General features: G+C 41.1%; 1 protein-coding gene across 1 annotated transcript; it reads right to left on the bottom strand.

The window, feature by feature from the left end:
• Positions 1-769: 769 nt before the first annotated feature.
• On the bottom strand, positions 770-15,470 carry RIMOC1 (RAB7A interacting MON1-CCZ1 complex subunit 1). The gene is made up of 6 exons (XM_084881705.1): positions 15,318-15,470; positions 13,717-13,823; positions 12,263-12,406; positions 11,091-11,222; positions 9,874-9,988; positions 770-5,243 (listed from the first exon to the last, which is right to left on the bottom strand). The coding sequence occupies exons 1-6, from the start codon at positions 15,415-15,417 to the stop codon at positions 4,957-4,959; spliced, it is 885 nt and encodes a 294-aa protein (XP_084737831.1). The 5' UTR covers positions 15,418-15,470; the 3' UTR covers positions 770-4,956.
• Positions 15,471-18,230: the final 2,760 nt, after the last annotated feature.

The following is an 18,230-nucleotide window of genomic DNA, read 5'->3' as shown; positions in this document are numbered from 1 at the left end:
TTTTCAGGTTCTATTAAGAATGGACGTAATAGTTACATAGAGCTCTACATAATCTGGTGCCAACTCCCTGTCAACCAGTAATTGCTTACAACAGGGGTCCTCAAACTTTTTAAAGTGGGGGCCAGATCACGGTCCCTCAGAGAGCTGGAGGGCCGGACTATATGAACTACTAATTCCTACTGTAACACCTCGGCTGCGCTCACTGCCCAAAAAACCTGGCGGGCCGGATCAGACTCCTCTGCGGGCCGCATGTGGCCCGCGGGCCGTAGTTTGAAGACCCCTGGCTTACAACATCCCATTTGGAACAGCTAGCACCATTCAAACTGGGAACATGGCTATGAGGGACTGCTCCCTGGCCAGAGTGTTTGTCACTCAATTATTAAGGCTGACGAGCATCAGCACAATGAAGAGTATGCTGATACACTGACCTAGACATGACGGAAAACAGTAATAACTAACCGTTGAGCCCTTCCCATGTGCTAGACATTGAGCATTAATCTTCAGTAACCTGTGGGGTTCTATTATTATTCTGGTGTTAAATAAGATATTAAGGCATAGAAAGGCCAACTAATTTATGTAGTCACACAGCTAAGAAATGGCAGGGCTGGGATTCAACCTCAGGCCTCTGGCACCAGAACTTATATCCCTGTTTGAATGTTATTAGGACCAGAAAAAATAATATTCAGACCTCAATAGTAAACTGAGATGGTACAAGTTTCATTTTCATACAATACCCAGATATAGAAGAAAACAAAGAACAAGATACAAATGGGGGAACATGGTTTAATTTTTTCTTAAAAATTCATATGCTCTAAAACATTTTACTTGGAAGTTTTAACTAGAAGTAGGAAACAAACAATAACAACAAAGAACACCAGCATGAATATACAACACTTACTTTAATTGTAGATACATTAAAATTATTCTACTGTAATACTTTTATATTTTATATTATGCTAAAAAAAATAATACCAAAAAAGGGAGCACCCTTCTAGTTCCTAGATGGAATATTCCCCAGTTCATGAATCTGTTAATAAAGCCAATTAGATCTTCAAAAAGTAATAGTACAAGTGATACTAGAGTACTACAGAATCCTGGATTCTGTGGCAGATGGGGTATCCTTATGTGAGCCAGAAAAAGGAACCCTGAAAGGTAGAGAGAGAAGTGATAAGCAAACTAAAACTCACATGTCAACCAGCTATGCATTTTTAAAATGCCATTAAAATCAATCTGAGGATGCTTCAGACACATCTCCCACTTTAAGGAACACCACAGGATTCACAGTGGATTGTAAAATAAGGAATGTTATTGTCAGGTTTTAGCCATGGCTCCCACCTCACTCTATGGTATACAAAGGAATAAGGGAAAGTCTTTAGTCATGATTTGCACCTTAATCAGCATGGAACAGTTCACAGTAGCCAGAAACCCTATAAATGCAGCAAGGTGGACAGGCCTTTAAATTTCAAAGCCTAGTTGACATATGAAAATTCATATAGGGAAAGAACTACAGAAATATAAGGATTATGAAAAATCCATTAACAGAGTTTAGTAAATATCAGAAAACCCAAAGGAAAAACCCTAAGTGTAAAAAATGCACCAGGCCTTCAGGTTATCCCTCACCCATCAGTCGAGCCCACACTGGAAAGCAACCTATCTACACTAATAAAAGAGAAATATGCAAATTGGCCATACCTCTGCAATACCCACCAACCAATCAGCAGTGAGTATGCAAATTAACCCAACAAATATGGCAGGTTAATTTGTACATGTAGGTGAAGAGTGATGACTGAAGAGGCTTGGTTTCTCTGCTGTGGCCTGGATCCCAGATGCCAGAGGAAAACCAGTGCCAGCAGCCAGGGGAAGGAAGGCCTATCGCACGTATCTTCGTGCAACGGGCTTCTAGATGTAATAAAATGACAAGGTCTCACGCAGTATCAGAACTTCCATCAGAAAGAAGAGCTTGATAAATGTACTGAATGTTCAAGGCATTTAACCAAAGGTGTGGAAACTGAAGACACAAATGCTAAATAGGTGCTTGGTGGTGCCCTCCCTACCCCCTACAAACAGCACTCCTCTCCGAGTCACACCAGCCCCTGACCCTGTTTTCCTCTTCACAGCACTCATCACCTAACATGCTACCCATGTATTTTTTAAGAAGTGTCAACTTCCTTCACAGGAATACAAACTTTGAAAGAGAGTGTTTTAAGAAGCTCTATCTCCTCAATGCCAGACAAAACATGGCATGTGGAAGGCACATAAAAACTGTTGATGAGTAAATTATATACTTGCCTAATATGGAATATTTGGTATCTTGAAGTGACCTCATTCTAAATGAAACAGAATTTACTCAGCAGGCTTTAACATACAAAAATGCGATCGATTTTTTGTAATACACTAGAGTAAAAAGTGTTATTAACTGTTATTAACTCTAGTTGTGTGGGGAATGGAAAATTATCCTCCAATTGTGTGTGGGGTAGACTCAGTAAAAAGCACCCTAGAGCACCTCATAACTGCAAAAGCAGGGAGACCCACATGGTCCACAAGGTTATGAAGGCAAAATGGAAGCTCCCAGCTTTTAAAGAGAAAGTTCTCTGGTTTTCTCAGGCTCTAACTCTGTAACACTTGACTCCTCTGAGGAGCGATTTGCCTTGTCAACACTGGTGTAGGTGGAGGGCATGGCAGTGTGGAATCCTAGCAGCCACCCTTTTGTGCAGAGCTCGGCCTTTATACACACGTCTCTTATTAATTCAAAACACTTTACCAATGGCCTAAGATGTGTTAAGTATTATGTATAAAGATAAATGCTTAAAATACAAAGTTCATCCATCAGAAGGAAAGCAACAGTTAAGCAGTGGATTCCTGTGATCACATGGGACGGCGAGATTCCAGGAGCAACAAGAGCCAGGCTCTGAAGGGCACCACGTAAGAAGAGTGTGGAGAATCAGTAAGAGGAGAAGGAAGACAGAAAGGAAAGGGAAGAGAAGGGGGAAGAGAAAGATGCTGAGCTCTAGTGAAGACCAACACTGCAAGAATAGGCCCAGAGAGGAGCGGCAGGGGAAACGGAAGATGGCAGGCAGGACAGGTGGAGATTGGTCTTCAAGAGGGAGCAGGCTCCTCTTTTCCTCTAAAAGGAGGGGTGGGAATGAGTCGGGCAACGCTGGTAAATGGTCTTTTTTCTGTAAGACAGGACCTAGCCATGTGTTAGGGGAGGGGACAGAGGAAATGTGGTGGTTTGGACCAGCCTCAGTGGGACAGGGAGAGGGCCACACTGGTCACAGACACAAGACTCACACTGAGGGCTCCTCTGAAGCTGAGGCTGAGACACTTAAAGTAGTTCCAGTTTGAAGGGCTGTATGGAACTCAGCACCCAGAAAAGGTGAACGACAGGATTCAATGTTGAGGGCTCACAGAAAGATGAGGCTAAAGGCCAAGGGGAACACGGATGTGAAGGGACTGTAGTGAGCACATCATTCGGTTCCCCCAAGGCGGAGGCTGGATACGGAAGGGAGAACATCTGAAAGGGGCTGATAGTTTAGGAGAAAAGGCAGTCAAGAGGGGGAGGCTGTGAAGTAAGTAAAGGAGAAAAAAATCAATAAACAAAGAGGTGGAAAAGCTAGGCAGATGAGAATTATCATCAATTACTAAAATTTAAGATTTCAGAAAGAGAAACTCGGGATGGTGACATTCAGGTGTGGCCATGGAGTAAGCTGGGGAATGTGATGAAGTCCTGGTGTAGAGGTAGAAAGACTTAGCAAGAAGGCAGATAGGCTCTCTGCCTTTATCACTCACCCTTTATCACTATTAAAGACAAAAAACGGACAGAAATGCCAATCCATAGGAAAAGATGTGCCCTAAAGGCATGTGAACTAACTGTAACCTAACTTGGTTTTAATCTTGCATAATCTTTAAACAAGATAAGAAAATCATCTTAACCTTTTACAAAATGTCTAATGGGAGGGATAAAACAGTTAAGTGCTATTTGCAGTACATGGTAAAATAATTAAACAACAGTTCTTTCGTGAAGTCTTTCATTATTTATCTTATTCTGGCAATGGAATCTGAACATTCATCGTAATTTTGCCAATTTCTATATGCATAGCATACATACATTCAAAATAATGAGATGAGCCAAAACCGGTTTGGCTCAGTTGATAGAGCGTCAGCCTGAGGACTGAAGGGTCCTGGGTTCAGTTCTGGTCAAGGGCATGTACCTTGGTTTCAGGCACATCCCAGTGGGGGGTGTGCAAGAGACAGCTGATCGATGATTCTCTCTTATCGATGTTTCTAACTCTCTATCCCTCTCCGTTCCTCTCTGTAAAAAATCAATAAAATATATTTTTTTTAAAAAAGTTGACTTGACTTCAACTTTTGAAGCACAGCAAATTTCAAGATAAACAGACCTAAAAATAGTTAAAATGGTCAATTTTATGTTACAATTTACCTCAATAAAAAAAGGAATCTGAAGCTCGGTTGGCACGTCATCCTGTACACCAAAAGGTGGAGGGTTCAATTCCCGGCCAGGGCATATACCCAGCCAGTTTCAGGCTTGCTCTCCGGGTGGGGGCAACCAATAGATTTTCTCTCATACTGACTCTTCTCTCTATATATAAAGTAATAATAATAATAATAATCTGAAGTAACAGAAAAAAATCTTTGTAATTAGGTTAATTACAAAGATTAATCTAATTAGCGAAATTAGATTCTTCCTTAATATTAGTTACAGGATATCTGTAGTTCAGGCTGAGTTAGGTTAACATACATGCCATTTTAGAAATGAGAGAACTGTTCCTTCACAGAGTTAAGAATATATAATGGACTATGGTGATGGCATTTTAAAAAGGGAACCACGGTGGGCATCTTTATGTAGTGTGACATTCTTAGTGTCAATATGTCTTCTTTTTTGGAACGTTTCCATTTCATGGGTCTTTCTGCTTTTCTGTTTGAAAAGGACTAAACTTATGAGTTAGAGCGATGCTGGAAGAAGTTTAAAATTTGTTTTGCATTTGTTGTATTCCATTCTTGTTCTTTCAGGGGTCCTTCGCACACAGATACATACTTATTCAAAATTTTTTCTCCTACTTCTCGGAAATCCAAGGGCTCTCTGTGTGTAGTGTAGCTTGCTCCAGTAACACCAGTGTCCACACCCCGGTTTTCTGGCTGTTGATCTGCACAATGCTTCAATCCCCAGTAACACATTTCTCCACTGTACATCATAGCCAGCAAGTGAATGTCACTGAATATTCCTAGGAAAGTCATTCAGGTTGAGAGATTAGAATTTAAAACTTCAAAAAAGAAACTGATTACTAATAAAACTATAATAAATTCCTTTTATATCATCATTTTTTCTTCTCATTTAGAAAAGCCAAATATCACTAATTCGATCTTCATTTAATTGGCACTCTATTTTAATTTTATCTATAAATAGGAAAATCCATCCCCCACACCCACAGAGGGGGGCGGAGAGAGTACTGTCAGAAAATTTTTAAAAACAGATCACTTAGGTCAGTGTGTTCTTAACCTTTTTGGAATCCTCTTTAAGGCCTTTTTGAGAATCTAATCAATGGAACCTCTCCTAGAACATATGCCTAAAATTCTACACACAACTTCAGAGTATTCAGAGTCTCCCTGAAGGCCACCATGAAAACAACTTTTAATTTAGAATGTACTCTAGAATCAATATTACAGTTCCAGTCAAGTACACTACAACTCCTACATTTCTACAGGTCTATAGAAGTTACCATACATAAACATGACCCTGAGCCCAGCCATCATGGCTCAGTGTTTGATCGTCAATCTATGAACCAGGAGGTCACGATTTGATTCCTGGTTGGGGTACATGTCTGGATTGCGGGCTCCATCCCTAGTGGGGGGCATGCAGGAGGCAGCTAATCAATGATTTCCTCTCATCGATGTTTCTATCTTTCTATCCCTCTCCCTTCCTCTCTGAAATCAATAAAAATGTATTTTAGCCTTTGCTGGTTTGGCTCAGTGGATAGAGCGTCAGCCTGCAGACTGAAGGGTCCCAGGTTCAATTCTGGTCAAGGGCACATGCCCAGGTTGTAGGTTTGATCCCCAGTAGGGGACATGCAGAAGACAGCTGATAAGTGATTCTCTCGCATCATTGATGTTTCGATCTCTCTCCCCTTCTCCCTTCCTCTCTGAAATCAATAAAAATATAGAAATAAAAAAAAATGTATTTTGAAGAAACATGAGCCCGAGAGGCCATTTGATTCTAAATTATCAAAGATGCTAAATTATATCTAAGATGTTTTATGTCCTCAGGAAAAGGAAATACATGCAGGATTTTCATCAAAAATTAAAGCAATCTTATTATGAAATAAGGCAATTATACAATTAAATATTTGTGGCACACAAAGTATATTAAGCTGATAGAAAGAGGAATACACTTGGAATAAAAAATATGAATAAATAACTGACTACAGTATAAATTATGACTAATTAACTTCTTAAAGGCACTAAAAATAATTTTATTCTAATGTACAGGTACTTGTGTGATCAGAAAAGTCTACCTCAAATAAATGAGGATCATAATCTCAGTTGTTCACCTAATTAATATAACTCATCAGAAAGGATTATGATGGTACTAAAGACACAAAAAATAGAAGAAAAATTCAACTTTCCAAACTGTTACAGTTTCTATCTTCTTGACTCCATTGCAAGCTTTTCATAGTCTGAGAATTTGTCCCTACAGCTATTCCTTTCACTGCCCCTCAAATCCTGCTTATAAACAGTAGCAAGAGAAGGAACGGTTGAGCTGAAGAGCTGACTCATTAAACTGTTATATTAATAAAAGAAATGATCATCTAAGAGCAGAATCTGAGGCTTGCGTTCATGAAAATATGATAGACAACACTATGTTACACTTTCTGTGTATAAACCAATATTCACTTAATAAGTACAATACATATTACATATAATCATTTCTTTCACTTTATTCCTTCATGCTAAAAATACCATAAACCTCAGAGAGAAAGCTGAAGCAGCATTAGATGTTATTCAGAATTATATTTTGTATTAGATTCAGCATTTCACTGAATGCATAGCCTTTTTATTTCTGTAATCCTACACTTTGCTTAATTATTCCTAAAATTAATGGGGTGGTCCTCAGTGGTATAAAAAAGGCTTTAAAAAAATTGGTGGAGGAAAGGAGGTAGAAATCGAAATGGAGGGAAGGTTGAACATAAAGCAGGCTGCAGGTTGGGGAGTAGGAGCTGAAGTATATCCCAGGAAGTGAAGCTACTTGGGTAGGGTGAGAACTGGGATCCCAATTGTGCCCAACTCCAAGGGAACCTCATTCTTTTTTCTTTTTTTTTTAATTTAATATATTTTATTGATTTTGTACAGAGAGGAAGGGAGAGAGATAGAGAGCCAGAAACATCGATGAGAGAGAGTCATCGATCAGCTGCCTCTTGCACACCCCCTACTGGGGATATGCCCGCAATCAAGATACATGCCCTTGACCAGAATCAAGCCCGGGTCCCCTCAGTCCCCAAGCCGACACTCTATCCATTGAGCCAAACCGGTCTCGGTGGAACCTCATTCTTTATATTAACAAGGAGTGACTGCTGAACATGGGACACAGATATCCTACTGGGAGATTTTACCAGGGACCGAATGAATGGCTATAAGACAAAGAGAGGTCCTCAAACTTTAGCCTGCTTTAGAATTCCCGAGATGTGCTAAAATGCTGACTGCTGGGCCTCCACCTCCAGAATATCAGATTCAGGGAGGGAGCTGGGACTATGAATTTGCATTTTTAACAAAGCCTAGGACCTAGGGTGATGCTGATGCTGTGGACTATGCTAAACTACTGCATTAAAATATCCTGCATGAGAAGGATGAACAATGTGAAAATTAGGCACGTTCTACCTCTCTACTGCCCCAAGGAATCCAGTGCTTTGTAACCAGTCTATTGTTTCTAGATAAACTACTTCACTTGCCTGCACAGTCTAGCAGAGCATCCGTGATAGCGGGGAATACAGAGCGGAGAGGGAGAGGGAGTGAGTGAGGGCAAAAGAAGACGGTCACATTAAAAAGGTGGCAGATTGGCAAAATTACAGTTAGGAAGTAGCAACGAAAATAATTTTATGGTTGGGGACCACCACAACATGAGGAGCTGTATTAAAGGGTCGCGGCATTAGAAAGGTTGAGAACCACTGATCTAAGAGAAGACACCAGAACTTGACTTGAGGTGATGAACACACACAGAGTTACAGATGATGTGTTGTACAATTATGCATCTGAAACCCATATAATCTTAACCAGTGTCCCCTATAAATTAAATTTTTAAAAATAAGAGCAGACACCAGTATCAGATGCGCTTTGAAGAAAAAGTTTTAGGCCATGAGAGTATTTTATCTTGTGGCTACAAATGGAAGCAGGGAAACAGAAGGCTTGTGCCACTTTCTTTGGTTCTAAATAGGCTTTAGTGGCCAACCCTACTTTTTCTTTTAAATTAATCCATGCGAATGGATCATAAGGAGATTTTTAAAAAGCCATTTTGAATGCAGCTAATCGGTTCACTAGTTGTCTGGAATAAGTACTTTCCATAAGTAAATCAAAACACCCCATGTCTGTCAAAATGTCTACTGAAGAAGCACTTTGTATTCATAATAAAGCTTCTCCAGGACAGGTTATTTGCCTGAATTAACTGAAATTAAAAGTTTTTGGATACCACCAGCCCGTTGTATTATTAATGACACTTATGTTTTTTCTATGCAATTTTTTAAATAGAAAAAGCCTACAGCAACTATCAAAGTAGAATTAAAATTATATATATACATATATATATAATGAAAATACAGAATATTCTCTAAGAAGTTTCCTTTTCCCCATCAAAATTTCAGATCAAGTATAAAAGAACGTTTACACTTGCCAGCCACGTGACTTGTACATCACTTGCCAGCTACATGACTATGAGCAGGTATATCTGGCTTATCAGGGCTACAGCTCCTCCATTTGTAAAGAGATGGTAAAAATAAGTGCTTCTTCCTCCTGCACCTCAGTCTAAAACTGAGATGATCCTCAATATCCAATTCTTAACATTTTTTGGTGCATAAATGTTCGTGGCAGAAACTAATAGTTGCCACCCAATATTCATTCATTCTTCCTTTCTTTCTTAGTAAAGAGACTTAATTTTATTTGGGATGGCAATAGACCAGAAAAGGACTATACTTTCCAGGATCCCTTGTAGTTACATGAATCCGTGTGATTCAACTCTGGCCAGTGAAATGCAGGGAAAAGCGATGCTCCAAAGGAGTGGACCTGGGTGAAAGAAACACCTTTTGCCACCCCTGTAGACTGAAACAGGTGAGATGGAGGCACTCAGGAGCATGCCGGGACACACAGGACGCCAGCAGTATCCTCACAGGGACGCATGCTGCACAGCACTGGGAAGTCCCGCCCACACTGTATTCTATATACAGTGCCTCTCTCTGAAGCTGAAGAACTCTGATTCTCAAGATGATGAAGGAAAAACGCAGGAACCTGATGACACCAGGAAGCCAACATAACCAGCTCTGGGTCTTTTTTATGTGCAAGAGCAGTCCAGTTCTATCTTGTTTCAAAGTTACTTCCAATTTCTGTTACAAGTGGTGAAACCTAGTTGCTGATCAGGGCTATGGCGGGATGTAAAATGTAACATGATATATAACGCTCCCAAAATGACAAAACAGAGAGGTTAGCAATATTTTTCTATACTACATGAGAAGATCTCTGAATTTTTAGAAGCCATTTTATTATTTTTGTCTATGATGTAACTTGAAATTTACTTAAATCAGAGTAAAATATGATAAACTTCTTAAATTTTTAAAAACCTTTAAAGACAAAAACTTCAAAAAGAGATCACATTACCTTCACTCAGTAACTTAGCTGTGTCTAGGTCTTGGAAAGAAACTCCTTCATCTAATTGGGTAGGACACCGATAATTTAGCATCTGTAGCAAGTAACTGATTCCATCAACAAGGTACTAAATGAAAGTCAAAGCCAAAGAATTGAAAGTATTATATACAAAGCTATAGAAACTTCAAATGTTAATTTTTTCCCTTCTTTACTCAAGAAAAAATGGGCTAATAGCTATGTCTTATTGCTATTACATTTCAATAGTCTAAGGATCCATTACCTCAAACTTTTATAATATATATTCTAAAGTGTCACCTCAAAATGCTCCAGTGATGAGTATGGAAGAAAAAAAAAAATCATTAACCAAGAACACACCATTCAGTAACATACTTGTCAAAAATGTTCTCAGAGGAAGAAAAGGATAAAGATGTGTTCAACAGACCTAACTGGTTTGGCTCAGTGGATAGAGCGTTGGCCTGCAGACTGAAGGGTCTAAGGTTCAATTCCAGTCATGGGCACATGCCCAGGTTGCGGGCTCAATCCCTAGTAGGGAGCATGCAGGAGGCAGCCAATGGATTCCTTCTCATCATTGACGTTTCTCTCTCTCTCTCCCCCGCTTCCTCTTTGAAATAAATAAAAATATATTTTTTAAAAATGGTGTATTCAACAATTTATTAAAAATATGTATGAACTTACTATAATTTAGAAATGGAGTGCTCAAACTTTTACACTTAAAAGGGCGACCTCTCATTTCCAGGCCCCCAGGAACCATATGGACATTCAACCCCAGTTAGACTCCCTAGTGACACAATACTAAGACCGTCTTGAGATTTATTGATTTGATCTGAGGGTCAAACCAAATCAGTCAGTTTTCTAGCAGCAGGATCACGTGGGTTCTTCAGGAGAGATCTGCTGACAGAGAGGCTCATAACCACATTTGTTTTCTTCAGGCCAAAAACTATGCTTAAAAATTAATACATGTTAACTACCTTATATTTAAAAAACAACAACAAATCATGAACTTATAGAACTTTCCAGTAAGCAAAGAGCTTTCGAGTGTGATCTTATTTAATCTCCACAGTAAGTCCAACTTGTTTACAATTACACAGCTCGTGAGCAAAAGACGCGGAATGAAGACCACTCGGTTCCAATAGTCTTTACACCACATCAAAGACAGCTTTTAGGAAACTATAAATGTCAACAATCAGAAAGGAGGAATGCCTTTTTACCTCTTTAAGCAAAGCAGATTTTCTCGTGAGCCACTCTCTCCTTTTGGTCAGAGAATGACAATACATATAAAGCAGGGCTCCTCGTCGCCAAGAGAGACATTCCAAGAGTTCGTCCCCAAGTAAATCGCAGTGCTGAAACACAACAGACATAGCTAAGAAGAGAAATTTGATGTCTGTAAAAAATCAAAGTTAAATTTCAAAATACTGAGAAATTAAAAACACTCATTTCACAATACTTGCTCTTCATTAAGCTATTTACACAGGAATGCCTTACTTTAAATCAATCAGAAACACAGATATTTAATGCTTCATGAAAATTAAAATAAGTACTCTACTTACATTTTTAGAAAATATGATTTAAATATTTTAGTAGCAAATTCAAATGTATATAAAATATAAATATTCAATAATCTGATAAAAGATAGCTTTTAGAACTACATGTTTCTTAAAGCAAGTCGTTACCTATTTCTATCATTGCTAGAATAAAATAATAGAAAGATATACACAAAAGCAATTTCAATCCAACCTTTACTGTGTTGTGTCATTTAAAATTTGGGAGTATTTGTTTCTATAATAGCATCCCCTCATAAACACATACAGCACAAAAGATATCTAAGGGGAGATAAGCAGCAAGCAGTTAAAAATAAGAAATTATTTCCTTGAAAAAGTAGCCATGGCTGAAGATAAAAATCTTGGAATCATCTAAATAGAGATGCTGTAACAAGCACACAACAGGCTGTAAAGCAAGAATAGAGACTGTCAGGGGATTAAGGCTGTATTCTTAGGTGCCTGTATCCAGGATGGGAGGAAGGGGAGAGGTTGGAGAAGAACAAGACTGTAAAAGGACATGGGATATGGTAATGTAATTATGGGACCCTCAAGAAAATGCAGTATCTGTGAAAGTAAAGGGAGCAGAAATAGCAAATATCTGCTTAGAAAATGATCAGGTACTTGTAATTACAATACAAGTACATCAGGAAAATATTCTGAAACATATTTAGTAAAATACAGTACTTTAGGTGTGACATTGGTCTGAAGAGTTAAATTCTCATAATCCCTCCTTCAATCTTAATTTAAAACACAGACATATTCAAAAAAAATACTGACTCTAAACAGCAGTCCATACAGTGAGAATTAGCAGATTCACCATCATTCACGAGTGTAAAACTTACGTTGGGGTACGTATTATTTTCTTTAACTAAAATTTCTGGTTCTGAAAGAAAAGTGATCAACTCTTTTACTTTCTGTGAAGAGTCTTCCGGGAAATCTTCATCTACTAGCTTGTTCTCCTCAAAATATGTCATGTCCAAAATAGCCTGATGATGTACAAGAGAAAACAACAACTGCAAATTATTTCAACCTGAATAACTCTTACAGTTTAACTTTACATAAGTGCAGATGTTTTATCAGACATTCATTTATTTTCCAAGAGCACTATTTAAATTTGAGGCCCTGGCCAGATAGCTCAGTTTGTTAGAGCAGTGATGGCAAACTCATTAGTCAACAGAGCCAAATATCAACAGTACAACGATTGAAATTTCTTTTGAGAACCAAATTTTTTAAACTTAAACTTCTTCTAACACCACTTCTTCAAAATAGACTCGCCCAGACTGTGGTATTTTGTGGAAGAGCCACACTCAAGGGGCCAAAGAGCCACAGTTTGCGGACCACGGGTTTGGGGTGTACAGCTTAGTTATTAACCATAAACTTTACATATTTCCAGTGCCCCAACCGGCACCATACATGGTCATCACAATATTGTTGACTATATTTCCTATGCTATACTTACTTCAACGCCACTATTTTTATAGCCACCAATTACTTTACTTTCTATAAACACTCACCGCTATTATCCCTGAGGATCAAGTAAGGGCATATGAATCACTCTATTATAAGCTATAAGATGTTGCAGGAATGTTAGTTACTATCTATAACAATAAAAGCGTAATGTGCTAATTAGACAGGATGTCCTTCCAGACAAAGCCGGGGCTGTGAGGAAAGCCCAGGTCCCATGTGCCAGAGGGAAGCCGGTGGCAGCAGCCGGAGGAAGGCCTATTCTTGCAGGAATTTCGTGCATCAGGCCTCTAGTAATGAAATGATGTTTAATGTCAACTTTCCTCAGCAGTGTTTGAGAAAACCAAGAAAACAGATCTTGTCTCCATACAGAGGCCTGAATTTGAAAGTAAAGCAAAAGAAAAAAAGGGAAAGGGGAAAACAGAACAATCTTACAGACTTGCATGATAATAACAGAATCCTAAGGAAAGGAGAATTTCAGGGGGGGGGAAATAACTGGGGCTCTTTAGAATCCTCCATTTCTTCCGAATAACCTTTAAAACCTTCGAAACTGGACAAGGTCCTGTTTTGCTTACTTACCTATAAAGGGAAGCAATTCTGTTACCTGCAAGACGTTATTCCTTACTTTTCTTATCAATACACACCTATCGAATCTTTACTTCATTGCATATTGCCTCAAAGTTTCAAGTCTGTATTCTTTATACATACAGCTTTTGAAAAAAATCAAACACTTGAAATAGAGAATAAATTCTGATTTTATTAGAACATTGGAATTGATCCTCTAATTAAGCAATTTGCCCCATAACATGTCAGAAACCACATGTCTTAGTACCTGTGTGTATAGTTCTAATAGATTTGATGGATTTGAACATTTTTTTTCTTCTCCACACAAGAGTTTCAATTTTTCTAGAGCTGCAGAGGCCCGAATTAAAAAGTGATCTGTAAGAGATAAAAACATGTTGATTACTTATTAAACAAAAAAAAAATATATATATATATATATGGATCTTAAATGATTAAATAAAATGATGTTTGGCATTTGGAGAAGAGCATGATAGCAATAATATTTTATGTAAAACAAATATAACATAATACCTAATCCTAAATAAACTAATTTATTATGGAAATTTATTCTGGAAAGCTAGACTGAAAACTTCCTAAATAGCTTATTTAGAAGTAACTTAGGTATAGTTGCAGGTTAAAAGCCACTACTGTCCATCAACTAACTACTCATGTGCATCCCTTGACTTACCACACCGAAATTCTAAGAAGTTGGCTTCTGGGTATTCCATGGATTTTGAAGAACACACCGCTAAGAAAAAAAATAATAATTCCGCAAATAATCTTCACTAGAACTAGAGCTATCTCATCATAGACCCTAGTCAACAGATTTACCAACTAGTTATTCAATCACTGGGGTCAATGTCCCACTATTTCCTGAGTGCGACGACAGTGAGTCCACAAGAATTTAAAAGCCAGTCTGTACTGTAATAAAGGCTCAGGACTCAAAAAGAAATACATAAAATCTACAGGCAGCTGAGAAGCCATGAAAAAGAGCTAGGCTTAATATGAGAAGTCGAGGCAATTCTCTCTCTTCTTTTTTTCTTAAGGAAACCGCTGTTGTTTAAAGTGTTCTAATCCTGCCCAAACCAGCTTAACTCAGTGGATAGAGCATCGGCCTGCGAACTGAAGGGTCCCGGGTTCGATTCCGGTCAAGGGCATGTACCTTGGTTGCGGGCACAGCCCCAATGGGGAATGTGCAGGAGGCAGCTGATCGATGTTTCTCTCTCATCGATGTTTTTTGAGTTTCTATCCCTCTCCCTTCCTCTGTAAAATGTCAATAAAATATATTTTTTTAAAATAAAAAAAACAAACAAATTGGGAGCATATTTTCCCTTAAAAAATAAAAGTGTTCCACTCCTGACATGGCGCTGGTGAGAACCGAGGTGATGCTTGTGAAAGAGTCGTGTGAACTGTACCAATGCAATGCCCTTCCTGTAGGAGATTGTTTACCGCTGAGCTTGGAATCCCAAAGGAGACAGACATTGAAAACGAGGCAATAAAAGCGTCAGTGACACTGGCCTCGCTCCCTCCTGCGCGCACCGCAGGGCCTGGGTGCTGACACCGGCCTGAGCCGGTACCCCGTCGTGGGCACCGTGCTCGGACCCTGCCCAGGTCCCCGGGCCCCGAGCCAAAGCCAGGCCAGCAGCACCGATCTGACAGGGATGCAAACACGCAGCCCCGACGCCAACGCCTTAGCCCACGGCGAGGGGCGTCCCGCGGGACGGACGCTGCCCGCGGGAGGGACGCTGCCCGCGGGACGGACGCTGCCCGCGCCGGGCGCCCGCCGCCCGCAGGCCGCAGCCCCCGCCCCACGGCCGCAGCCCGCTCTGCGCTCCCACCCGCCCGCCCGCCTCCCTCCGCCGCCCTCACCGTCCTCGCCGGCGGCCTCGCTGAGCTGCTGGATGTGGGCCTGAGCGAGGTCCCCCAGCTCCTCCACTCGCCGGGCCACACCGGAGCCCGCGGCCGCCATGGCCACCACAGGCGGGCGCGCCCGGCACGTGACTGCGCCGGCAGCCGTCACGTGATCCCCGAGCGCCGGCGCGGCGCGGGGGCGGAGCCCGCCCGGTGGGTGGGCGGAGCCCGCCGGTGGGTGGGTGGGAGGGGACCCTGGCCCCGGATGGGGAGCCCGCCCGGTGGGTGGGTGGGTGGGAGGGGACCCTGGCCCCGGATGGGGAGCCCGCCCGGTGGGTGGGCGGAGCCCGCCCGGTGGGTGGGTGGGTGGGTGGGAGGGGACCCTGGCCCCGGATGGGATGCAGACCCGGGCGGGAGAAGGTCGTTCGGGGATAGTTCCTCCTCCTCGGAATTCTCCTCCCTCCCAGAATCCTGAGCGGCCGGGCTCGAGGGGCCGGTGTGCCGTCGGGATACGCCTCCGCCCCGCCCTCCTCTAAGCCAATCGGAGGCGTCCATGCCCCCAGCCTGAGCCAATGGGAAGCCAGCTCTCCCCGCCGCCGGGCGCTGGGAGGAGGTTGGCAGCAGACGGCTGGTGGGTGCGGGCAGGTGGTGCGCGGTCCCTGGCTCCCGCCTCCCTACCCTGAGCTGCAGCTGCATCAGCAGGGCCCCTAGGGAAGCCTGGAAATGTGGGTCTGGCAGTGAGGAGGATGCCTGATCAGACAGAAACTGAAAACGAAGCAATAAAACATAATCCAGCCACAAATGGAAAGCCCGATGGCCCCCTGGTAGCGCATCCTAGTCTCCCAGCGGTACTTGGGTGAGGAGCTCCAAACCCTAGTGGAGGTTGAGTGTCGCTTTTCTAAATCTTCATTTTAGCAGCGGGGGATGTTTCATTTCTGATCTGCACTGCCTAGCTGACATGCAAACTTCTTTAGCCGTCTCGCGTTCAATTGCATTTGCAGACACTCATTGTTATACGTTTAGATTCGTTGTTATACATTGAAACCGCCCACTGTGTGCAAAGTTCACCCTCTACTGTGAGTTTCAAAGCCCTTAGTCAACGAGTCTTTCATTTTGCATCCCGTTTCCAAGCCTATGATCAAACAAATCTTTATGTTTTTTTTTCGTTTTGCTGTTTGACACCGTACACCTTGAAAAATCTCAATTCTACTTTATTTCTTATGGAAGGTAGCGTTTTTATTTACTTATACTAAAAATAAGGGAATGGTGTATTGTGGTTTATAAGTGAATCACCACAATGCCTTTCTAACTGATGTTTGTAACACCGGTTTCCTCCTCCCATTGACCCTAAACATAGGGGACAGGAATCCTGTATTAATTCTGTGTCCTCAGTGCCTGGGACAGAATGTGTACCAGGAAAATGTTTACTAATTGAATAAAAACTCAACATTATATTATCAATATATTACTCTAATCAGAAAGCTGAAGGCCAGGAAAGTTGCATTATATGACAATGTGGACTAAGGAGTCAAAATTAATGAGCATTTGACACCTCAAAATGTCAAACCTCACTGTATATTTTAAATAAAATGTACAGTTCTACTGATTCATTAAACAATGATGATCTTTCAGCAGAAAACACACTTGGCACTGGGAATTATTGCTCAACTGAAGGCTCAAGTGTGTGCCTATCCTTGGAGTGCTGGCAGGGACCTGTGAGTGTACAGTACAGCCCTCATTTCCAGATGAAGAAACTGGACAGAATGCGACTATTTTCTAAGAAGAAATTAACTTCTCAGGATGTTTAGAAGACACAAAATCTTTTAAAAATAAAGTTTTCTGTTGTCTCCGAGTTACTAGTACTTATAGCTTATGTCATTCTTTTGGAAACTTCCTTTTCTTGCTTTATATTTTTTGTGTGGGTCTTGTTTTCTCATATAAATTTGTCATCCTCCTGTGAACAGGAATTGAGTTCTATTTTTTTTTAATTGCCACCAGCAACTTGCATATAATAAGACCTCATTAAAGATTCACCCCTCTTTTCATTTAATGACCATTGTTGGGTCGGGCACTATAACAGGCACTGGGATTATATCAGTAAATAAACATGATCACTACCCTCCTAGAGCTTATTCTCAAGGGGGCAAGGCAAAGGCATAATGTCACACAAATTCATATGTAATTTTTAGAATTGTGGAAGATGTTATGAATAAAAAGGAGAGGGATATGATTTGAGATGTGAGAAAATGATATTAACACCTAAAGAATGAGTAAAATTAGCCAGGTGAAATTGGGGGTGTGTATCAGTCTGGGAATCCAATCAGGAGAGAGGAACCACGTGTAATTGAAACAGGGAAATTTGATAAAAATAATTATTAACTATTCGTGGCGGAGGGGTGGGGGTGGGGGGGACTGGAGTCACAATGGATTGCCTAGTAAGAAGTAACAGAGGAATAGCAGAGATAAGGAATACCCTTGAGCTAGAGATCCAGAACCCCTGGGAAGAGCGCTCATGGCTGTGGGTGGCTGGATGGCAGGGAGGTCCCTGCACTCTATATCTGTAGAACTTGCTGGAACTCCACCCTCTGGAACTTGCCAGAAATCTGCATCTCCAGGGTTCTGGGAAAAGCTGCTCGAGGTGAGGAGGCACTCCGTACACAATTGCCCAGGGGGTGCCAGGAAGCTGCATGTGTGCAAGAAGGAGCCTGATGCCAGAGGAGCAGCCCACGTACAGGAGCCGCCAAGAAAGGAAATCAGACCCAGGAAGACCTTTTGCCTCCTGCGGTGTCTCTCTAGTTCCCTCTACTGACAAGGTTTAGCATGGTGTCTGCTGACAAAGGAAATTAATTTAAAGGAACAGATAGATTTTCATAAAACAAGCCAAATGATGATGATGATGATGATGATGACGATGACGACGACGATGATGTT

Source organism: Pipistrellus hanaki, assembly GCF_964339955.1.
Source record: "Pipistrellus hanaki genome assembly, chromosome: 4".
NCBI classification, from domain to species: domain Eukaryota; kingdom Metazoa; phylum Chordata; class Mammalia; order Chiroptera; family Vespertilionidae; genus Pipistrellus; species Pipistrellus hanaki.
This window is presented reverse-complemented; position numbering and strand designations above follow the sequence as displayed.

What these genes read in the sequence shown, in the direction of transcription:
- RIMOC1 (XM_084881705.1), bottom strand. Translation starts at nt 15,417, where the DNA reads ATGGCGGCCGCGGGCTCCGGTGTGGCCCGGCGAGTGGAGGAGCTGGGG. An exon ending in AATCTGCTTTGCTTAAAGAG is followed by an intron (nt 9,989 to 11,090) that starts GTAAAAAGGCAT and finishes ACTTTCATTTAG; the next exon opens with TACCTTGTTGATGGAATCAG. An exon ending in AGCTAAGTTACTGAGTGAAG is followed by an intron (nt 5,244 to 9,873) that starts GTAATGTGATCT and finishes TGACTTTCCTAG; the next exon opens with GAATATTCAGTGACATTCAC.